The 26457-nt window shown below is 31.4% G+C and overlaps 1 protein-coding gene across 1 annotated transcript in view; it reads left to right on the forward strand.

Annotated features, from left to right (window-relative positions):
* Positions 1-353: 353 nt before the first annotated feature.
* The window catches only part of LOC139504869 (orexin receptor type 2-like), a 48380-nt gene continuing 22276 nt past the window's right edge, over positions 354-26457 (forward strand). Inside the window, exons 1-3 of the mRNA XM_071294776.1 lie at positions 354-1006; positions 14345-14717; positions 23558-23681. Coding sequence (XP_071150877.1) covers positions 644-1006; positions 14345-14717; positions 23558-23681 — 860 coding nt within the window. The 5' untranslated portion in view covers positions 354-643. The remainder of the gene's footprint in view (positions 1007-14344; positions 14718-23557; positions 23682-26457) is intronic.

A 26457-nucleotide genomic window follows, 5' to 3' on the forward strand; every position in this document is an offset into this window, starting at 1 on the left:
TTACATACATTCAATAATAAAAATCATACGTAAATAATACGCACTACTTAGTCTTTAATGCAATTGAACATTGACATATGCAATTATAGAAGTTTTAAAGCAACATGAACAAAAGAAAAACAATTTTATAATATGTTTAAGATTTTTTGTAATATTAATCTCATTATGTAATGCTGGGCTCGTTTGATTTTAAATTTGAAACTACATTCCATCATATTGGGTTAGTATTCAAGCTTTTATAGCAATTAAACGGGTTTGTGTTTCTAAATTAATTTATTTTACAGAGTATTAATTGAGTATATTTCATATCTAATGTCAGAGGCATCCTCGATTTACATAATCTCGACTCTTTCAGTTTGTATTAATAAGTCAATATGCGTGACAGTTTGAATTTTTCTTAAAGTGAAGTATCAATTATCGTAGGATTCTGGGAAGATACTCGGTTATAACATTTCTATAATTTACAAAAACATCTTATTTACTCAGTTGATGAACATGCAGTTTTTATAATTATTCGAAACAGATGTAATTTGTTAATTAAATTCCTATGAAGCTTGAAATATGTTTGGTTGATTGATATATATCATGATTAGTGTGGGGGTATTTAAAGAAGGAAGTTAATCAATACGTAACATAATTCAGTATGAACGGCACGAATGATACCACGGAGTGTCATCACTTTGATCTTCTATGTTTGGACAGACATAATAAAACTGACCAGGCATACACAATTCTTATGAAATATATTTTTCCGAATTTTTATGAATGGATTTATATTGCCTTATTTAGTATAGTTTTTATATTTGGTTTAATTGGTAACATTTTAGTATTTTACGCTGTATGGAGTAATGTTCATCTACGGAATACGACAAACTTTTTCTTGGTTAATTTGTCCATAGCCGATTTCTTGGTACTACTTGTATGCTTGCCACCAACCGTTATACATGATATTGCCCAGACATGGTTCCTTGGAGAGACGATGTGCAAGATCATTACATATTTACAGGTAAGACTTATCATCTCTCTCTCTCTCTCTCTCTCTCTCTCTCTCTCTCTCTCTCTCTCTCTCTCTCTCTCTCTCTCTCTCTCTCTCTCTCTCTCTCTCTTACATATTAACCGGTAAGTAGTTGTTGTGTTAAAACGACTAATCTCTTTCTGTGCAAGAAAAAAGAGGGACATAGCATTAAGGAAACACCTATAATCTTTTAATTACCAAACGTGACTTATTCCCGATTGTGACTGTTTTGCTGAATGTGAATTCGCATTAAGGAAACACCTATAATCTTTTAATTACCAAACGTGACTTATTCCCGATTGTGACTGTTTTGCTGAATGTGAATTCGCATTACTATAAGACGTGTTTCTGTACTTGTTGATCCCAAATTCATGTATTTAGTTTACATGTTTAATGTTATATTTGTAATTCTCATCGGATTTTGTCTTTTTATTATATTTAGGTGTTACGGATAGAAAAATTAATCACCGCCTTTATTAATTATATTAAATTTTGTACGATTATTTACGTTTGAAGTTGGATTCATAACAAACTGGACATATATATATATTACAGTTAATTGTTATTAATAAGTATTGCAATATGCATTTTGTTTAAATGAATTATCAGTATTTAGTTCTAATATAATCTTAAATCAATCCTAATTCTATCTCACTTTGATAGTTTTTCATATGTGACGTCATGCTGTTTCTAAATTTCATAAATTCAAATGTGGCATAACGTTTGTGCCTTTTCGCCATCGTATGTGACGTCACATTTTTTTAATTACGTTGACGCCTGGACCGATTCGGGTGTGTCTATTCTGTGTTAAACTTTAATAGCATTATGTATTCGGGTTTAGTTTTCTGTAATTAGTTAATACTTCAGTTTCATTATGTATATCTCTTTCATATTCATTTGTTAAAATTTACTGTTTGCAATAGCATGAATTGTTCTATATAATAAGGATGTTCTTATCCCGGGCATAAAAACAATGCCGTATTTGGCAAAACCTTTTCAACTTTTTATCTTCAGTGCTGTACAACTTTGTACCTTTTTCACTTTCGATCTTTTATATCTGGGCGTTATGTATTCGGGTTTAGTTTTCTGTAATTAGTTAATACTTCAGTTTCTTTATGTATATCTCTTTCATATTCATTTGATAAAATTTACTATTTGCAATAGCATGAATTGTTCTATATAATAAGAATGTTCTTATCCCGGGCATAAAAACAATGCCGTATTTGGCGAAACCTTTTCAACTTTTGATCTTCAGTGTTGTACAACTTTGTACTTTTTTCACTTTCGATCTTATATATCTGGGCGTCACTTGTAAGTCTTGTGCGTTTTTGGCGTATTGAATTTTAAACCTGATGCTTTTTGTTATCTATTAATCATGTTTTTCTTTGTCTAATATGTTCTATTAATTTGTATTGTAGTCCTGTAATATTATGTTGTCAATTTCAATGTTATATATAACTTTGCCATTAAAGTGCGAGGTTTGGCATGCCACAAAACCAGGTTCAACCCACCACTTTTATTGCCCTTTAAAAGTGTCCTGTACCAAGTCAGGAAGATGGCCATTGTTATATTATTGTTCGTTTCTGTGTGTGTTGCATTTTAACGTTGAGTCGTTTGTGTTTTCTCTTTTTTTTTGAGAAATTGAGATAAGACGTGGCACGGTACTTGTCTATCCCAAATTCATGTATTTGGTTTTCATGTTATATTTGTTATTCTCGTGGTGTTTTGTCTGATGCTTGGTCCGTTTCTGTGTGTGTTACGTTTCGGTGTTATGTCGTTGTTCTCCTCTTATATTTAATGCGTTTCCCTCGGTTTTAGTTTGTTACCCCGATTTTGTTTTTTGTCCATGGATTTATGAGTTTTGAACAGCGGTATACTACTGTTGCCTTTATCTATAACTAAACAAAATTTACTTTGCTACTAACATTTTAATTAAAAAATATCTACTTTTAGTTCTTAACGTATATATTTAATTCTACAGTTTTTTTTAAGACGGATGTCAACACAAAAGAGTAAATAAATTTCTTTTCACAACCTGTCTTTATTATAGAAATGATTTGTATCTATACATTTGTATATATTTCTTTAGTAATGGACTATATTTTTACAACAATGATAACATGTCCAAATCTTATCAAAGGAATAGAAACGATCGTTAAGAGGAACAAATGTTTGCATATAATACAAATCCTTGTATAGGGTATAAAGAAATATACTAGTAATAGGTTTACAAAACACATTCGAATTTAATCTAAAGCGAGTCTTTTCTTACAAATGACCCATGTAATTATGTTACCTTGCTGATTTTTTTATTTTTATGACCATGATATTTTGCTGGCTGAATAAGTTCGACAGTAATTCGTATATTATGAAAAGTTTAAATTGCTTCAACTGTTTACACGCATATTTAATTACGCCGAATTGGTTCAACTGTTACACAATTCTTTTATGATATTAAATATTGTAAGAATATATTTAGAATATTTTCGTTTTGCTTAAATATACAGAGGGGAAAATTATATCGGTTCTACTGCTACACATACATTTTGGAAGCTGAATTGGTTTGACTGTAATACGTATATTTTATTAAATTCGGAATTGATTCTACTGTTACAAGTATATTTGGAAATGCATAAAAAGTTTACAACTCTTCAAAAGTTATTTATCTATTTTACCACATGTATATAATACGCATTTTGGCACATTTTTAATTTGAACTTTAAAGACTTGTTAAGTACTGTCATGTTTTCTTTCAAGGGTTCCACGTTAATGGTTGTCATATTAAATAAACAATCATTGGTTGCTGGCACGATGTTAGAAGTAGTTCGTTATCAGTGAAGCAGGTTTCTCCAGTGTATTAGAAAACGGGTTGAATTCAAAGATTTTGAATTTAAACAAATTTTATAAGAATTTGCAAAAGACACTCTCTTCCTTCCGGGTCACCTACACTTAAATTTTGGTTTTGTATATAAAAGGGGAGATCTTCTAATATTGCCAATTAGACCTGGCAAATATATGATAAATGAAAAGTCACCATACGGGTACAGGTTACATAGCTTAACATACTTTTATATGTAACCACTGTCGACTTATCTATTCGTTAAAGTTATATATGTATTATTTTCCCATGACGCAACAACAAAGGAAAAAAAAACTTCCTTGAAATAGATATGTTTCACAATGAAATTAGATTTTGTTCATTTGACCTTACCCTATTTGATTTTCTAGTTATAACAATACTATGAGTATCCATTAACTGAGTAGTATGTGCCTATTCACTAACATGCTTATAATCCATAACAGTAGAAAATTTTTCTTCGACATATTTTTAAGAAACGCAAGTTTTTTCAGAAAGCTTCTGAACCAAATCGGGTTTTTTTAAAAAAAACAAATGTCCGGTATACCAATGTATGCCATATTTTTATCCTATAACACATTTAGTAAATACACACAATTACTTACAAACATGTATGTTTTCTGATGTAATAACATTATGTATATGAAATGTTTCATTAATGCATGATTTTCTACAGAAAATATTCAAATTCTTATTAGGAAGAAATTGATATTGCTTAATTTGTTATTTTCCTTTGAATTTTGAAAAAAATAACAACATTTGAGTTTAATTATAAATTTTGTAACATTCAAACACTTACACAGAATGAAATGACTGTGTTTGTTATGTGAAGCCAACTAATTGTCCCATTGAATGAATTACTGTGTTAGTTAGGTGAAGCCAATTGATCATCGCATCGAATGAATTACTGTATTTGTTAGATGAAGCCAATCAAATAAACGATAATATAGATTCAGATAGCATATAAAAATCACATTTGATTATGTTTGAATGTTTTACTGTCATGTTTTATTCATAATCAAGGTAATGACCAGTCATGATGGCCACATAATTTTTCTCTGGCGAAAACAATGACCACACATTCAGTTGGTAATCGAAGTATTATACGTTTATTTCAGGTATATTTCACTCTATTTGCTTTATTTAATTTTCGTCTTACACTTTTAAAGTGCAGGCTAGCTTGGTAACAGCGTTCAGTAGAATACGTTTATAGATATCTAGTGGTTTTTCTGAAGTACGTTTATCTTTGAATTCAGACAGAAGTTGATTAAACTTGTGATTTGATGTCTTCGAAGCCATTGTAAATTTTGAAAAGTCTTAATTGCAAAGTTTTGCTATTAGGTTTCAAGATTCTTGTCAAAAGAATGTTTGATAAAATTCAATTGCACATTGCCTTCAGCTTGCAATGATGAAAACTTTGAATTATCTTCATTAAGAAGTAAGACTTCCAGGTCATGTAGAGATAACCAAATCAATTCAACAATTAAGGTATTACTACATTAAATGTCATTTGAAATATTGATTCAAAAGGGAATTTGAACGCATCTGATTCTAACCACAATGATAATTATTTAACAACATTGTCTTGTTACTTGCACTGCTTGTTAATGTCATCCATTATTGTCTGTCTCAGCATGCTAAACGTTTTGATAATATTATATCCTTGAAAACTACAAATACTTCATAAAAAAGTTAAATCACAAAAAAACTGAACTCCGAGGAAAATTCAAAACGGAAAGTCCCTAATCAAATGACAAAACACATCAAACGAATAGACAATAACTGTTATATTCCTGACATGGTACAGGCATTTATAAATGTTGAAATATATTGTGTGTATTTAGAGATTCATGTCTCCTTCTCGCCGGCCTGTATAAATCAAATGTTATTATAGTTTTGTACTGAACTGAAAGTAGAGAAGATGCTGTCTGGATACCAACATCATCTTTTGTTCTGTTTGATAACTTTCATGGATTTACTAGAAAAGTAATGTCTATATTGCCCTCTGATCACTTTCATGAGGTACAAGCGAGAGGTTAAGCTAGCTATTAAACCAGGTTTAATCAACCAATTTCTCTGTCCCCAATAATGCTGCTTGGTTCAGTTTGAAGTTTGGATCGGAACCAAGGCACTTGTTTTTAAGGTTCAGTTATGACAATAAAAGAATTAGAAAAATGAACTGAAGCCACTACCATTTTTATGCACACTTTTTTTTACAATAGGTGATTTAACCAAGTTAGATCTAAACCAGGCATATCAAATTTTTCATTACTGCTAGAATAAACTACGGAATAATTTAACTATTTTAAACGTAATATCAAAGTTTAAAAATTGTTAAACCTCCTTGTCATATACTGGATGTTTTCGAAATTTGAAGATTTTAAAAATTCTTTTCATCAAGTTTAAAAACAAATCCTCCAGATTCAAAGACAACAATGAGAGTATTTTGTTCTGAGATTGTAAGGTCGATACGAGGAAGATCTCTGCTTTAACTTAAGTGTCAATCAATCAGCTAATGCAGAATACAGCTTTAATACAATAAAATGTTGACAAATCCTTAGTGCTGATTGTTGTATACCTCTACTTATACTAGAAACAATTAACTAGAAAATACTTTTAGGTTCATTACACGCCACTCAAAGTACATTCCTACCATTGGTATTACAAGTTGATTTCTGAAAAGCCGAGAAAAGTCAACAACTACAGTCTGTCATTTGGTCTAACAATATTCAAAAGTGAAAGAAAATAAATAGACGAAGTCTGAGAAAAATAATGATATATTGACAGCAACTGTTCAATTTGGCCGCCATATTTTATACCAGACATACGGTCTAATAGATTTAAGTGTGCTCGTTTCTTCACAAGTACCTTACGTCATCTCATTATTACTACATCATATACAACGAAAATAAAACCAGCAGATCATAAGAACATTATTAAAGATAAATAAAAATGAAAAGGAGACACATATATTTATTGAAAACTTGTTGTTTTTCAATAACTTGTGATCAGAATGAACACGTATAACCAGACAATATTAGCGAAGTATTATCAATATTTCGAAATGTTAAAGGGCAGAATCTATCCTGTTTATGTCTTTTAGTCTTATTGTTTACGATATCATAACTGTACATAGGTACTTTTAGGCTGTAAAAAGATGATGCAGTATTTCTAACAAGATTATACTCACTTTATCATGGCTCTAAACAGAAGTAGTTATATTCTAAGTAATAATTAAAAACAATGAATATGAAGGGAAATCGTTAGTTAACCTAACGTTATATTATATCTTTCGTACACTCAAAACAGATAAATCAGGAAAGTTTTGAAACTACATATACCTTGTAGATTGTTAATTGTTATAACGACCTTTAGTGTGATGCAACAAAACAATGTCAGTTCATGGTATACTTCATATAGCTTGAAGATCTATGTTTTTATAAGTTATAATTTTTTATATGATTAACTCGGTCCAATGTAGGGTCGAATTGAAAACTATTTGAAACTCAGATTTTCGTAGAAGTGTTTACAATATATGCTAAACAGGTAACTGTATAGTATAAAAGGGTATTTCCGAAATTCTAAGTTTAATCAATCAATAAACAGTAAAAATTTTCATTTTGTATTAAAGTAATAAAAGAGAACAATTACCCCATAGAATTATTTAAATTTTCATTTTGTAAAAGCGATCGTGTCCTTTTTTGTCATTAATCTTCATGTTTTGTCACATAAGTCATCATTATTCGTTTTACAGCAAATTCTTGGAAAAGGTGTTAACTTTTCACAATCATTGATGCATTAAAAATAAACTGCGATCAGGGACCTAAACTTGTACATTCTTTATTTTATATTTAAGGAAAACCTCTTATATTTTTTCTTTCTATTCGAAATAACATAACAAAATTGGTGCACACTAAATAACGCGCGTAGCGGGTTATTTAACAGTGTGAACCACATTTTTTATGTTATTTCGAATAGACCGAAAAAAATTTACAGTCATTTCTTATAATTTAATTCTAAATAGAAACCATGAAAAACTGTTGATGACGTCACGGTCACATGACTAAATTATGTCTATGGGCTGATAAAAAATTACGTCAAGCAATCAGAAGATGCGTTACATCCAAATTAAATTATTTGGAAATAGTAATATATAACATTTTAATTTGGTAATGTATCAAAATGTTAAATCACTAAAACACTGAACTCCGAGGAAAATTCAATCGGAAAGTCCCTAATCAAATGGCAAAATCAAATGAGAAAACCTATCAAACGAATGGACAACAACTGACATATTCCTGACTTGGTACAAAATGTTTCTGTTGTATTTAGTTGATACCCAATATTTGCCTAAAGATATATATAGGAAGATGTGGTTATTATTTTAATTAAAAAAAACAATAATCGACTTTTTTTAGGGACGACATCAAAAGTGCAATGTAGGATAAAGAACTTAATTCACATAGTTTTTTCACTGACCCCACCCACCCCCCTCTTAACTTAATTTTTGAAAAATTGATTAACCAATAGGGATATATGTAAAAATCGATTTTAGATATACAAAACTTTCAGAAATTCATCCCCCCCCCCCCAACTATTTGATTTAAGTTTTTTATCCTGCATCGATCTTTTGATGTCGTCCTTTAGTAATTGAAACGTTTCTAGAGTCGTACGCCACAAATATTTTCGAGAATCCGTACATTATTTGGTTTAAAGTCTTGCTTTTTCTGTGATTATTTTTTTATCCCAAAATATACTGATGACATCAAATAGACTAGGTGAAATTGAAAATAACACAGAGGTGCGTATGAAGAGACGTGAAATTAACGACGAGAAATAAGCGTTAGGGCGAATATATACTATTTACTTTAAAAATCCAATAGCATTGATTCGTATTATCGCAAACTAAAAGTTTTGTATCGCGTACGACAGTGTTGAATTTATAAAATGCAGCGACGTTTTAAAACGTCAAAACTGAGAGGGCTTTCTAGTGATGATAAATTTTTCATCTCTTAGGTAAAATATCAAACCAAAACAATCACATTGACCCCTTGTTTCTTAAATAAAGGCAATCAATAGTAGTATACCGATGTTCGAAATTCATAAATCGATTGAGGTCTCGTAAAAATATATGTTTTCGTTCAAAATTCAATTTTCCTTTAAGAAAAATGTGAAATTTTGTTAGTAACTGCGAGAACTCTCAAATCGTTATTTCTTGTTAATTTGACCTGTTGATACTATACGCACTGCCTTTTCGTTATTGAATGTTTACTTATGCAGGGGGTATATCTGTCGAAATATCAGCTTTGATGAGGTTTTGGCATTAGTGTGAATGTTCACGTCTTCATACTATGAACAACAAAAATATTTATTTTGTAAAACATATTCCGTTAAAACTGTATACCTTACAATAAAAATATTTTTATTGTGTATATAATAGTTATTTTGTTTTCTTGAAATTGAATATATCACAGCCGAATACTACTGTTGCCTTTATATATTCACTCCTTTTAATGATTTTGTACTTGTATTGTATCATAGATCATATTTATTAGTTCAGTGTAATATGGACCAAGGACACAGTTATCGTCGTTTGGTTTTCGTTGTCTACGAATATAGTCCCTAGTGTAAACAGTGTATAACTTGCATGTTTTATTTGATATTTTTCCCAATTTATTTCTTGATACTAAATGCATGAAATATTAAGTAGCGGGATGTAATAACATGTCAAAGAAATTTGGGTGCTGAATCTTTATGTTCAGTAGTGAATTGGTCCAGTTCTAAAAGGTCAAATTTTATCACGTCTGAAGCTGTCAAACTGAATTTTACACCCCCTGAACACAGAATTGTCAATATTTTGAGTCAGAGCTGGTAGAAGTTTCTATAATTTTGATATTATTTGTCTCACTGGTAGAACACTACACTGTAAAAATCTTTTTGAGAAAAAGCAGGTGTGATTTTTTAATTTGAATTTATTGTCTAAAAGAAATGCACTACACACTCACTGTGTTCTCGGGTCATATGTCTTTTGATTGAGTTGAGCTGTTACAATTGATATTTTACAGTATGTCTTTCTATGTTGTGCTGTTACCTTATTGTTTCAGGTAAGGGTTAAGGTTGGTGCCTTTTTAAACGTTTAAACCTTTTGCAATTATTTGCACCTGTCATAAGTCAGTAGTCGTTTGATGATGTGGTTCATAAGTGTTTCTAGTTTCTCGTTTTTATATAGAACAGACCGTTGTTTTTATCGTTTGAATGGTTTAACACTAGTAATGTTGGTAGCCTTTTATAGCTTGCTGTTCGGTGTGAGTCAAATCTACGTGTTGAAGACCGTACCTTGACCTTTAAAAAAAAATTGCTTAATAAATTAGTTGAATATTGACACCAACAGAAATGATTTTATTCATATGAATTACATAAATCATTTGTACAACAGAAGTTAAATCATTTGCATATCAAAAGTTAAACTGATGCAGACTGCTAGTTTATGTCCCTAAATTGGAGATTTAGTTTTAGTCAAATTGTCGTATAAGTTATTATTTTATCCATACACTACATAAATTGAACGATTGTGGTTTAATCCTCGAAATAATCTTTAACCCTTCACAAAGAATGATATTTAATGTGTTATCTGACCAGCTCTACTACATTGGTCCATTTGTAAACTAAACTGCATCGATATCCATTCTATTGAAAGCAATAAAAGTAGAAAGTTTTTGTAATTACACCACATAAAAGATGTTATCCTATAAACTTTCATACTTTTATACAGTTGATGGTGATAAAATGTAAGTTTTAATGTCAATAAAATCGCTATAAGTTTCGTTTTAAACAGTTTATCAAATCACTCAATTAGAAAGTATTTATACAACTGACAAATTCCTGCTGAAAAACGTGGTTTTTTTTTTCTTTATCAGCAAATCGGAGATTTCGTTACCACACATTACTTAAAGACATTTTCATTTCAAAGATTTAGTTCAGAAGTCCTTGTAGAAACTTATGACATTCAAATAATCACTATGATTATTTCTAAATATCTTGTCAATTCAGGTACGATTCGTTCAATTAACCAAATGTATAATTTCATTCGTACCAGATTTGTTAAATCTACGCTTGCTATTTTTCATAAGGTCCTCTGACCATATTTATTTCTAAATAAAATTTATAAAATTACCGACTGTCGGAATATATCCTTGACCCATTTTCAATTGAATTGCAGTTTACATTAGTTTACAGAGAAATGTTAGCATATATCAGTAATGTTTTTAACCAGGATTGCCAGTTAAACTATAAAAAATGACATGATTTCATGAACTAAGTTTTCTATTATGTCAATAGGTATGTGGTCACAATGTCGATAACAGTTATAGCAAACCAAATAAGATTTCTGGTCTCAATTGATTTAAAAAAAATAACTGAGTGAAATGAACCAACGCCTGGTTGATTGTGTTCTAACTTCCCTAGTAGGGTATCTGGAATTCTATAATTTTACGTCTAACATAATTAGTTATCAAAAGTACCAGGATTACAATTTTATACGCCAGACGCGCGTTTCGTCTACATAAGACTCATCAGTGACGCTCGGATCAAAATAGTTCAAAAAGCCAAATAAATACAAAGTTGAAAAACATTGAGGACCCAAAATTCCAAAAAGTTGTGCCAACTACAGCTAAGGTAATCTACTCCTCGGGTAAGAAAATCCTTAGTTTTTCGAAAAATTCAAAGTTTTGTAAACAGAAAATTTATAAAAATGACCATATAATTGATATTCATGTCAACACCGAAGTGCTGACTACTGGGCTGATGATACCCTCGGGGACGAAACGTCCACCAGCAGTGGCATCGACCCAGTGGTGTAAATAGTTATCAAAATTGCCAGGATAACAATTTTACACGTAACTTTTGATTTTTTTTAACCCAGTATACCACCATTACCCATGTGAAATTATAATGTTTTGGAAAATACTTTAAACGACAAAATTATTTTATATTTCTTCCTGTGTGAAATATACTTTTTCTGACGTCAAACACGTGAGGCAATGGATATGGTTTGTTTTTAATTTGATGGATGCTTGTTGTGCTTTTTCTGACGTCAAACACGTGAGGCAATGGATATGGTTTGTTTTTAATTTGATGGATGCTTGTTGTGCTTTTTCTGACGTCAAACACGTGAGGCAATGGATATGGTTTGTTTTTAATTTGATGGATGCTTGTTGTGCTTTTTCTGACGTCAAACACGTGAGGCAATGAATATGGGTTTTTAATTTGATAGATGCTTGTTGTGCTTTTTCTGACGTCAAACACGTGAGGCAATGAATATGGGTTTTTAATTTGATAGATGCTTGTTGTGCTTTTTCTGACGTCAAACACGTGAGGCAATGAATATGGGTTTTTAATTTGATAGATGCTTGATGTGCTTTTTCTGACGTCAAACACGTGAGGCAATGAATATGGGTTTTTAATTTGATAGATGCTTGTTGTGCTTTTTTGTTGAATATGTGTTTGTTTTTAGATTGTGACACAGTGATGACTGCTGTACCAATATTTTGACTATTTTACCAATTCAGGAATATGGAAGTTGGTGTCCATTCGTTTGAAATGTTTTGTCATTTGATTTTGCCTTATGATTAAGGACTTTCCGATTGAATTTTCCTCGGTGTTCAGTATGGTTTTTTTTTACTTTGTATTAAAACCCGATCTAAGTTGTTTTTAAAAGCCTGACATCCTTATTTTATTGTTATATAATATTCTATGGATTTTATAATTCTTTTCGTGATATTAATTACCGAAGCCTTAAAATAATGATTGATGACAGATTAAACTTTTGTGCAGATTTTATTATTGAAGTTCTTTTTTAAACGGAGGTATAAGAAACATTACAAATTAGTAAATTTCATTAATCTTTTTGAAGTTATATTTTCTAAATGAGGATTTTCAGTCTGCTCAATTCAGGAAAAGTTTACTTAGCTGTATTTGGAAAAATAACTTTCTGAAATTAAAGTCTGTTTCCGCCGCTTCAAATGTGCATAACTACATAATGACGATTTTAGAGATATATTACAAACGCGATGATTTTAATTTTCCTATAGTCAACTTTCCATTTCTGTGTAGCAACATCCCAGCGGCACCAGCATATGGAGTATATGTGTCTCAATTGATACGTTACTCTAAAGCTAGCTCAATTTACGTTGATTTTGTTGAACAAGGTATATTGCTTTCTCAAAAGTAACTTAGACAGGGCTATGAATCAATCAAATTAAGGCCATCGCTTTAGAAATTTTACGGTCGCCATCGTGACCTGATTGGCCATTATGACAAAAGTGTGTCAGAAATCATATCTGATATTCTTCCTCAGTTATAATAACCTTCCATCATTACCGAACTGTACAAAGAAATAACACGACGGGTGCCGTATACGATGCAGGAAATGCTCACCCTTCCGGAGCACCTGATTTCACTACCGGTTGTTAATGGAATTCGTGTTGCATCTTATTTATTATTTATAACTTTTGATGGAAACGTGCTTTGGTTTTGTGAGTCCTTTTTACTCCTTGGTTTTGATTGTTATTGTCTTAGTCTTAGAGGATTGTGTATTAGTTGTTATTGGTTTTGAAATAGCTGTCAGTAACTGTGAGTACTCTCAGATCTGTACTAAGTGTCTTTTTGTGGTGGGTATGTATAACTACCCTGCAAAATCCAGTCTGTGTTTTTGTAAAATGTATTTCTGGGTTTTTAATTTGATGAATCAAACCCTATTCTACTGATTTTTCTAGTTTGTTCTTTTGTTGTTCTGGTTTTTTTGTTTTTTTTGTTTTTTGTTTTGTTTTTACTGTTACATGTATTGGGAGGTTTGGTGCCTTCAAACTAAATAAATCTAATGTGCCCGTCCTTATTCAGTAGTAATTGTCTGCTGCTGATATAATATTTGTTTTTCGTTCATTATTTTGTATATAAATCAGAAAGCATCAAAATATGATAAAGCTCACCAAACGCCTTCGGGCACCGAGCCGACCGTACGAGGGCTGTATAGCCAGTCAAGGTCGTTAAACACCACCATATATATATAAATCAGACCGTTAGTTTTCTGAATTGTTTTACATTTGTCATTTTGGTGCCTTTTTAGCTGACTATGCATTATGTTTTTTTCTCGTTGTTTAAGGCCATACGATGTGCTATTGGTTCTGATTTCTGTTTCACTTGTGAAGAATTGTCTTATTATGAATTACACCATATATTCTTATTTCTATATTCAAAGGTTTAACGATTACTCATTTCCTTTTGTACAGGGTGAATTTTAGTTTTTTTTCACATAGTGATCTTATCTTATCTCACTGTGTGGAAATATCAAATACTCTCTTTTCTTTTTATTTACTTAATACTGGTATCTTGTACTTGATGTACTACACGTATATCTGCTTTGCAGGATAAGGAAAACTGCCAATATGTACTAATACCTTCTTGTTATTTTTCAGTGTGTCAGTGTGCTAGTATCTGTTGTGACCTTGACTGCTATATCAGTTGAACGATACTTAGCTATCTGCCGACCATTGTCATTCCGAGGCTCCAGGTTCCGAACAACATTGGCTGTGCTGATAATATGGATACTTTCTCTAGTGTCTTCGTGTCCATACCTGTTGTTTATGACATCAATTCATGATGATTTAGTTCCTGTATCAATTGTATTGCTAACAAGTTGTGTATCATCCGATTTCAACCAAGAATACATATTCCAGATATTTTTGATGGTAATATTTTTCCTGATTCCATTCCTCATAATGACATATACATATATTCGCATCGCTTTGTGTTTATGGAGAAGCAGTACATCAGGTTCTGTTGCTTTAGGTAAGTATGCATACTGTACTGAGAAACAAATTTATACAAAATAACAGAATCTAAAAATTAGACTTGTTAATAATCGAAGCGAGTGAGTATAAGCTATACATAAGGAGTAAAACGTCAGAATGTACGACAAAGATGACATTGGTTAAGCGTTGTCAACACTGAAAAAAACACCATCAGATCAAGTTTCCATAGCCATATTTGGCACACTTTTTTAGAATTTAGAGTCCTAAATGCTCTTCAACTTTATACTGGTTTGGCTTTCTAACAATTTTGATCTGAGCGATCATTGTGACATCCCGTCTTTTAGGAATCCAACCATACCCTTATACTTCGTCGATTTTACTCAAGTCAATTTTCATAACTGGAATGGAAGCATATCCTGTACTTCCTTGATTATATTATCACCAGAAAACTAGTTTGAGTTTTAGGACATTTTGATCTAAACATTCCTGTACTAAGTCAGAAATATAACAGATGTTTTCTATTTGTTTCATTTGTTACAGCTTTTGATTGGGACGTTTTTATTTGGAGTTTGGTATGTTTTGTTATTCTACTTTTTACCTCGTCATCGGTCAAAAAAAGAGTTATATTCTGTCATTGAAAGGGTTACCTTTCTATCCTTATGTCTGCGATTACCGTTTGAAAAAATTAATAAGGAATAGTTAAACTATGTATCTTGATTTCTTTTTGTTCCGAATGCGTCATAAATAAAAACACTTTATGAGGGAGTCATATTCTAGCTAGATGATTGCAAACTTATCGTGATACATTATTTGACATTATGCTTTTCCAAATTTTCTGATACCTTCTATAGGCATTTATTTTATCGAAGAGGGAAGATTCCTTATGCTGTGGTTATACAAAATTTAGTCCTGGTATTTACTTACAACCACTTGGTCGATGCCACTGCTGGTCAAGATTTATTTCCCCGAGGGTATTACAAGCCCAGTGGTCAAAACTGTTTGTGCTGAAATGATTTATCATGATATGGTTATATTTATAAATTAACTGTTTACAAAAATTTTAATTTTTTGAAATACTAAGGCTTTTCTACCTCATACATAGATTACCTTATCTGTATTTGGCAAAATATTTAGAAATTTTGGTCCTCAAAGCTCTTCCACTTCGTTCTTTATTTGGCCTTTTTAACTTTTTTTATGCGAGCGTCAATAATGAGTTATTTTTGTAGACGAAACGTGCGTCTGGGGTATTTACAAAATTTAGTCCTGGTTTCTATAATGAGTTTATTTCCACATGTCTTCGCATTCAAAAATAAAAGCAACTATAACAGCACCGTTGAATTGTTAGAATTATTTTTCAGACACCACCCTCACATTTGCTTCCATAGCAAAATTGATAACGATGCATGATAAATGGTATTAGTTATCTGTGATAAACGAGAAAAGGATGGGACTGTACCGATCGCAATAAAAAGACAACCATTTTGATTATGATTGATTATTGACAGGCTATTAATAGAACAGTTCGACTGCTTAGACCACTGGACCAACGTTATCCGATTCTGATTGGGTTAATTTCCTTCAAAATTTGGCAAGAATCCTGGTGTTTTTTATTTCAACGTTTTACCTTCAGTACAATCGTTTGACATTATTTCTTTTAATAAAACTAATTTTAACCTGTCTTAAAGTTGGAAATCAGGAATATTTGTGTAAAGTATTAAGTGTGGAGAACTTAAATGTACTATTTTACGAAAAGACGGACTTAGATTTATGTAAGATGTTTCAGAAATCGTACTTTCTTAAAACTATGGCCGGGTTGTTGTCTCTTTGACACATTCCCCATTTCAATTCTCAATTTTATATGTAGTAGAATTATTAAATAAGCTGGAATAATCATTTCAGACCATTCCTAGAACAACGTAAATATTTGAACAATGTTTTGATTATATCAAAGTAACAAGTTTCCTATTTAAGTAGCGAGAAAAGTGTTTTTAACCAGTACTCTACTCACTTCCACGAAGGCATCCATTCTGCTGTATTAATTAACTAATATGATCTAGCTACAGATAAATATTTCCTCAACAATAAAAATATTCCATAGAATTTAATAGCTATCAAGAGAAATATTTCAATTATAAATTTGATATCATTAAGGGTTTTTGATGTAAAATAAAATTATCAAATAATAGAAATCAGTTTTTTTTCCAATTTCAGAAGTTTAAAGTCAATTTACTTCAAAGATTTGAAAATTCTCCAACAGATGGAGATTGATTGTTTGTATTATTCCCTTTTTTGATAAAGTGAAATATAAGTTGTAATTATAACAGAATGAGATTAGAATTCATGCATTGCATAACTTTTAAATCTCAAACAGTTTGCTAAATACAGCGTTTCAAATAATAATTGTAGTGTGAAAACTCTTAAAAATAATACATTCGATAAAGGTGTCATTTTCCAAAACATTTGATTGATAAAAAAAACTTCTCCCCTAAAACAACACTACCATAATAATGAAACATGGATAATTGGATAATGTTTTAAAAGTTATTAAGTCAAAAAGTCTTCAAAAAATAAGTTTGAAATACAAATACATTTATTTGCACAATATTATTCTCGATCATGCATATGTGTGCAGCTCTTCATTTGGACTTGGAATGAGGCTTGTTTATGCGATTTTTTCAGCGACTGGTCTTGGTTTTTTTTATGTACACGCGAGTATTTTTATGCCATAGGCCAACATTCTTTGTATAATAAAAAAAAAGAACCAAAATTAATGTCTACCTTTTGGTCGGTTGTTGTCTCTTATACATATCCCCCGTTTCATTTCTCAATTTTATTTTCCTTATTAACTTTAATAAACACATTCATTTATACTTCATCATAAACTACGTAGACATTGTTTTCTCTGGACATTATGTCTTTAAAACAGGTAGTGAACACCGAAATAAAAGGAGATAATGGTATACAATAAAGGCTATACCACTGTTTAAAAGTAATAAATCGATTGAGATAAAAAAAATCCGGGTTACAATCTAAAACCGAGTTATAGACATCAACAAAAAGGTAAACAATGAAACAACAGAACACTGACGTGCAACGAAGAATAAATGACAATATACATTGAACGAAGCATGAGATAAAAACTGCCACATTCCTGACTTGGTACAAGATATTTGAAGAAACAATATTGCTTTTGTCACGTGGCTTGCAAACCACGCGCTATAAAATACATTGCTAATAAAAATTCAGTATTACATGACGGGATTACAGTATGAATAAATGCAAAAACACTCAGGACAGAGAAATACATAAATAAATAATATAATAGTGCATTTCGACATGCTAAACACAAAATAACAACGAATAACTTCAATTAATTTAGAACAGTACATAAAAATACTATAAAAAGAATAACAAATTGTGTGTCCGTCACACGAATGTAACAACACCACAAAAGTGACGTCACAGGTAAATTTTTTAAAACTTTGATTATATTATTTTCTGGCTCTGTTTGTTGTCATGTTATAGGTTTAATATATAAGTTATATTCACCTGTATACAAAATATTGTTTGTGGATCGAATCAATCAACGACATGGTTACTTTCGTTTCACTTTCAATGTTGGCGTTCTATTGCTTTTTATGGCTAATCACGACTAATACATGCGTAACAAATCTCTAGCTTATGTGGTCGCATGTATACGGATTCAATGAGGTAGAACTAAACTGTTTGCTGAAAGCGAATCAATATTTCACTATTTCACTTTTCTTGATGATTGAACAAACAAATATGTATATTGCCCTTTTAAAGCAATGTTTATAACCAAATTTCTGTTTTGATTGAATCTTATCCAACTCTTATCCAAACCAGTCTTTTAAGACAATATCAAATACCTTCAAAATTTACAAATAGTCCATTGAACTATATATTACACATTTTGTTCGAAAAAAAGCTAATCTTGAAAATGTACGTTTCTTGGTGTTATTATATATATAGTATACTCTGTGCTCTTTTTACTCAGAAGTAACATGAAGACGATTTTCATTCCCTAAAAGAGATAAAGTTGATCGAGCAAGTTAAGTAGAAACGTGAAGCTTAATGTGAGTACAAAGGAAATGGAATTTATTGGAAACCAGCAATGTTCAAGATTAACTCTCACTTTTCCTGATTTGTGAACGGTATTAACCTCTCTAAAGTCATTATGTTTAAATGTCATACGGACTATGTACATTTAAACGTATCATTATGGCAGTATTAATGAATTTCCATTGAATTTAGTTCTTTGTTTGAAAAAAGTAAAATCACAAAAATACCGAACTCTGTGGAAAAATCCAAACGGAAAGTAGCTTATAAAACGGCAGAATCAAAAGCTGAAACACATCAAATTAATGGACAAGACAGGTAATTGGTGCACGCAACAAATTTTTGGACCGGAAATATGGAGGTTTTTGGTTTAAAAATAAGTGCAAAGTATAATAAACAATCTGTATATCGAGTTTACTTTAATCCTCAATTGCCAGAACTGGTCCAATCTAATTATTTATGATAATGCTATGATAAGATATACAAATGTAACTTAAAAAATCGAATATCTTTTAAGTGCAGTTGATGAAATCGAATATCTTTTAAGTGCAGTCGATGAAATCGAATATCTTTTAAGTGCAGTTGATGAAATCGAATATCTTTTAAGTGCAGTTGATGAAATCGAATATCTTTTAAGTGCAGTTGATGAAGTTCATTTTCAAGACTCGTGACTATTCAAGTTGCATCTACTGACAAAATATTTGTATTCCTCATCTCAGAATTGCACTTAATCGCAGCCTTTCATTTCATTAACTCATTCATGAATTTCATGTCAAGATGACATGTTTTTTAGGACCCTCGATTCAAACTATTACAGACGCTTCTACTGACAAAATATTATTTCTCCACGAGTTGTATATCATATATGGACTCTACTACTAACGCAAACTTAATCAGTCACTTATTTGTGAAACATAGGTCAAGATTACTTTATTTTTATAAGGACCCCTTGGTTATTCAAGACGCATCTATGACCAAATCTCAAGAACTATGACCTATTCTAGCACATAAAGATGGACTTTAACTGACAGTGTGTGACGGACAGATAATATAAGTTATATGGTTCGCTACTGACCCCCTACGGATCCATAGAGGGTAAGTAAAATACATAGGGGTTGAGGGCGGATTTTTATTCACCCTCTATGGTCCGTAGGGGGTCAGTAGTTAACCGTATAACGAATTTATCGCACGCTGGACTTTTTATGCTGCGTTATGCTGAAAAATAAACAATGAAACACATCAACAGTTATAGATGACGTCACTATTAACGCGTCATGAACCCCCTATGGAATTAACTAATCCCCTACAGTCTCATAGGGGGTCACCACGTGACGGCTTTAAACCAATCACAACGGGATATTTTACCTGCGGTTTGGTGAAATTTAGCTTTGTAAGATATTTTACCATGACTTCTGCTGAAATTGATGCGAGGGGTCAACTTCAAATTACTACAAGTTATAAAAATATTGATCATCGTTGAATGCCTCATGGTGACTTGAATTGAAGACTAAGGACAACAATAAAAACGTTCCATATTTGGGTTTTACCCCGTATTGATATTAAAATTGTCTCATGTACATTTACTTCATATCTCTTCATATTTTCATTGCATACGACAGACTAAAACACTACTACAGACTGCAACTAAACGTTAGAAAGCTTCAGACGGTATATAGCAAATGAATCTCTTCCTAACAACTAACAAATCCTTGAAAAGACGTTTTCATTTCAATCTGTTCAGTTGCAATAAAATTTGAAAAGAATTAACAAAATCTAATCGTTAATTATCCATTTTTAGATGGTGACGTTCCCTTGTCACCTTCTTATGATGTTTATATATCTCAACTTGTACGATTCGCGCGTCCATGTAACAACGTATTAGATTTTAGCGAGATAAAATTTATGTTTTACTGAAAAATTATTACACCAGGGTTTTCGATATCACAAACTAGTCAAACAATTTACTAAATTTTATCATCGGTATAAGGAAATAATTCGTAAATATAACTCAACATGCAGACATCTTATACATTCTGGTATTTCACATCCAATCTTTTATGGTAATATTCTTTACAAAGCACAAAAATGTCAGTATTCACCTCAAAAGCTTACAAAATCTTTAAACCGACTTATTAAGAAGGGATATAGTTACAATACTGTTGTCAGGTCATTAAAGATTGCATATTTTGGCTTTAATGTTGATTCACTTATAGGGTCTTTGCATCGGAACTAAACACATTTATTTAAAAAAAAAAAACAGTTGTTGGTATGACACGGGGTATGTTCTTCTCATATATTTTATGATAGTATGATACTCAACCCCTAACAAGAGGGACTGTGCCTGATATTCATATGATGAAGACATAACCTTTCAATCAGGTTAATTGAGGTCTGGATCTGGCATGTCAGTTAACTGCTAGTAGTCTGTTGTTATTTATGTATTATTGTCATGTTATTTATTTTCTTTTGTAACATCTTCTGACCTCGGACTCGGACTTCTCTTGAACTGAATTTTTATGTGCGTATTGTTATGCGTTTACTTTTCTACATTGGCTAGAGGTATAGGGGAGAGTTGAGATCTCATAAACATGTTTAACCCCGCCGCAATTTTGCCCCTGTCCCAAGTCAGGAGCCTCTGGTCTTTGTTAGTCTTGTATGATTTTTAATTTTAGTTTCTTGTGTATAATTCGGAGTTTAGTATGACGTCTATTATCACTGTACTAGTATACATAATTTTTAAGGGGACAGCTGAAGGAAGCCTACGGGTGCGGGAGGTTTTCGCTACATTGAAGACCCATTGGTGGCCTTCGGTTGTTGTCTGCTCTATGGTCGGGTTATTGTCGCTTTGACACATTCCCCTTTTCCTTTCTCAATTTAATTAAGTGAATGTTTGAGAGGTTTGAAAATCACTATCAGCTACTGAAACATGTTACCTATTAAAACTCCCGAGATCGTTTACGTTGAAAGTAAAGCTATCTGTTACTATTTATGATGATGAAAACTGTATATATAATAATCAAAACAGAATATACAATAAACTATTTTGAGAAAAAAAAACGCAAACTATGAACCATTTTCCATGTTCCGAAGACGAGTTGTTGTAAGATCTTGTACCCTGTTTACATTTCTAAAAATAAACTGGTTTGGGAAATCCCCAAAACGGGTCACGCGTTCTGTGCATAATAAAACAACTAACATTTGATATAAATATTTTGTATCTCCTTCTTATATAAAAAATAATAATAACAAATGCATTTCTTTCAATAACCTAAAATCTAATATAGATCTGCAGAAACTCGTGTAACAATCTTAAACCCATATCATATTATGGACGGCTGTCATTTTCATGTCGAATTCGTGTCTATTTATGAGTTGTTTGTCCACAGAAATTCTGAAGCGTCTAAATCGTTAAATGAATATTAGAACTGCATTAGTGTTGATAGTTTTTTACCCTCTGAATACTATGTTTTAATCTCAATCGTTCAACGGGCACTAGATAGTCCTTACCTATTGTGTCTCGATTTCTTGATAGCCTTTCGATTCTAATTTTTATTTGTTTCTATAGCTTGATATCCACTTGATTTATTTATTCGTTTATCGTACTGTCTTCTTGATATTATTATTAAAAGTCTTGATCGTGAACTGCCCTCTAGATCATATATTTTCTAACAATCGTTTAATATCCTCAATTTGATATTTTTGTACCTTGCCTCTTGATCATTCACTGTCTTGTAGTTACATTATACTATTTGTCATTGTTGACTTCCGTCATTGTGATACTATTCTATTTGTCTCAATTGTTTAATTTCTTATAGAAACTAGTGTTTTTCGTCACAATTGTAACATTTCTCTGTACTCGTTTTAATCGTTTAATGCCATATAGTTACTTCAGTTATTTTAGCTCGTTCTTTAAATGTAATCTTTTTACACTATTTTCATTTTCTTTAAACTAGTTTTTATCTGTATTTGTCTTGGTCTTTCAAAGTCCTCATGTTAATATTGCTTTGTATTTCCCTATTATATAGGGGGTTCATTATTCATATTTCTGTCGGTGTTTTTAAGTCCTCGGGTTACTTTTGCTTTATATTTCTTTGTTCTATAAAAGGTTCATTATATTATCTGTTATAAAACATGATATATTTTGATCGTGGCGGTTTAGCGAGAGAAATATTATATAGACAGCGTTTTTTTTGTGTGTGCTATTCTAAAGCCGTCTTTAGTGCAGTATACAATACATCTGGCTTTATTCGTCTTGTTCTTGATTCGAAGGCTAACACTGATGTGTACTTCAACCCATTGTAAGATAAATCAAGCGAAAGCTTAGATAGGATGAATTACGAAACAATAATTGTGGTATTGCTTCTGAGACTTTTGCACTAGACAAACTGGCTTAGTTATTCTCATTTTCAACTCTCTTAAACAACATCAAACATCTACAATCAAACGCCATCTTCCAGCTGTAAACCAGTACTGCCTAGCCATCTGAGTGAATCCAAAGAAGTAGACTCCTTGTCTGATCAAACACCAATTACTATCGCCAAATTATCAACGGACAAACATAAACTGATAGCGAAAGACACCAGCGAGATCCCTCAATAAGATTTCGCACATGTTTGTTACATAATGCACAGTTATAAGAGCAATTCATCAAAGAACATGAAATCTTCCTTACATACGATGTTCCGTTTGGGAAAATAATGACATATTACTCTTTATCTTAAGTATATACATCATAAATGAATTATAATGTGTTTGTTAGTAGTTACATAATTTCAATGTAAGTTATTGTCATTTCAGATAGTAGATCAGAAGCAGCAACGATACAATCAAGAGCGAGGCGACGAACTGCCCGGATGTTGATAGTTGTAGTTATTGTGTTTTTTATTTGCTACATTCCTGTTTATTTGAGTAATATATTCAGGTGAGGCTACCAGTAAATAAGGTTCATGAAGAGTCAACATTGGCCTGTAAAAAATAATACAAAAAATGAAAACAAAGATATATATATATATATAAGAAAACCTTTTAACCATAGATTGGTACATTCCGCAGATTTCCCCATTAACCCATTTACCCGGACGTTGTTACCCATTTCCCAACGTAGCAAAATTTTGAATACTTGATTACATTTTGCATAGCTGCCATATAGTTTTTATCATTATGTCAGCCATTTTAAAAGGAAAATACATAGCCTAACAATAATAATGTAAATATACTATCACATATCAACAATTTATTCGTATATAGGAGGATTTTTTATATGTTTGTTTTTAATTTTGTTTGTGTACAAATGTACATTGTCTACTTTAAAAATATTCCTCGGCCTTTTCACTTAAAAACGAAACCTTTACCGAAGTATAATCGCAATATAATAATAAAAAAAAAAATCGTTAAATCACTAATTAAAAATTATAAATGAAGAAAAAAGACGAGATTTGTCATGAAGGTTGTGTTTTAAATGTCAACAGTGGCCTGTAAAAGATAATATAAAAAATGAAAAAAAGATTTATATATAAGAAAACCTTTTAACCCTAGCTTGGTACATCCCTCAGATTTCGATTAGCTAATAGCACATCGTTAAAAAAAACTGTAGCCTCGAGTGTTGTTAGCCCATTAACCCGGAATTTGCTACCTATAACCCCACATGGCAAATTATTGCGTAGCTGCCATATAGTTTTTAATATTATGTTAGTCATTTTGATAGGAAAATGCATGGCCAACCAATAATTATGTAAATATGCCAATTACTTTATCAAATCAACAATGTAATCGTTTATAGAAGGATTGTGAATATTTTGTTTACTTCTGTTCTTGTGCAAATGAACATTGTCTACATTAAAAACATTCTGCCTTTTCAATTGAAAATCGGAAGCGTTACCGTAGTATAATTGCTGTATAAAAACCGAAAAATCTAAAAAGCGCTAGATTCAAAATATAAATGAAGACACAATAAGAGATTTGTAAAGAGGGTTGCGTTTTAGTATTGAATATAGAAAACAAAGATGTGGTATGATTGACAATGAGTAAACTCTCCTTCAAAGACCAAAGGACACAGAAATTAAGAAATATAGGTCACAGCACGGGATGAACTCATTTTTTTAGTATTGCACCTAATTATTATTTTTTTGGAATGATGAATTTTTCCTTCCATATCGAAAAGTCAAGTTTCAAGCATATTCCTTCAGAATAATTCTTCCTTATTTTTAATTATCAGCCAAAGGCAGTTTTCAAGGACGTGTTAGCTTTAGATTCAGTAAGAAAAAAAGACTTAATTATACGTAAATAAGATATAATTGACATTTGTATCAAAGGACCAAAGTCGCGTGGTGCAAATCCTATAAAAAACGTACATAATATTCTACCATATGCGAGCATCTTCACACGAGTTTATCTTAATTCCGAGGTTGTTCCAAATGAAAAAATTAATGATGTCAGTTATTATATAGGAAGTTCATTAACAATTATGCTTACGTTGTCAATGAATTGGACTTTAAATTGTTATGCAAATGACCCACTTTGACGTCAAGCCACTTATGATGAAACGTTGAACGACATATTTGATTTTAGCCTCTTCTTCTCTGAAATAAAACATATCAAACTTAAAGGAAAATTCGAAATGGAAAGTTCCGTAACAACTGTCATAGTCCTGACTTGGTGGTACAAGCTTTCCACGTGTGGAAAATGGTGAATCGAACCTGGTTTTATAGCTAGCTAATCCTATCACTTCATTACAGAAAAATTCAATAATGTTGACAACATTGGTGAACAAACAGAAAGTAAAGTAAAAATGTGAAACATTTTGGTACTAAAGTCAACATTTTGTCCTTATCTTTATCACTTTAAAATAACTATGTCCACAAAGAAACAGAACATTCCCTGTTGAAACGTTATTGTTTGATATTGAAGTTGAAGGTTTAATGTTAGAATAGAATAATTTAAGTTGAAAACCATGTTGAAGTTGGAAATTTGAAGATTGAAAAAAAGTTTTTGAAGAAAATTGATAATAAAAAACAAAGGTTTAGAATTCATACGCGTCCAGCTTCTTTGACTTTTGTATGGATTAAAAAAGTATCTTGGATTATTATTGCATGTTTACTTTGTTTGAAACTCCGGACAGCAAGTACAAATGTATATTATTGATGTATTATATTTGCATGTTGAACAACAATTTAGTGTAGAGATGTCACGCATTCTCTGTCCACGGGGATTTTAAGGGTGTATAGTTCCGTCGAACTATCATAAAATGATCCAATATATCATCTTATTTATCGTTTTAATTATCAGGGTTGATAATTTCATATAAAGCATTGCTGAAATACCAGAGTAGTGTTTAATATGTGGTATAAATAAGAATATTAAAAAGGTTAGGACTTACAACAATGAAATACACAATCCCCTTTAATCATTTAACTTTTTTGAAATCCCATCTCTGGTTATGTCGTTCAAATAAAAGCAATAGCATTCAGCAAAAAAGAAGCGGGTTTTTTTTAATTTGAAAATTTTCATTAAACTTATCATATACACCGGGATTGATATATTTTTTTTCCGCCAGTAGCGCGTTTGTCTACAAAAAGACTCATCAGTGACCAGTTAAGCTTCCCTACATGAATTGAAAAGGTAATGCGCATGTTAAAGGAAACGACAGAAATACAACTTATACGTGCTTTTTCGAATAGAAAAAAAGACTGCTTAGAACT

The sequence above is a fragment of the Mytilus edulis genome, chromosome 1 (assembly GCF_963676685.1).
Source record: "Mytilus edulis chromosome 1, xbMytEdul2.2, whole genome shotgun sequence".
Lineage (NCBI taxonomy): Eukaryota > Metazoa > Mollusca > Bivalvia > Mytilida > Mytilidae > Mytilus > Mytilus edulis.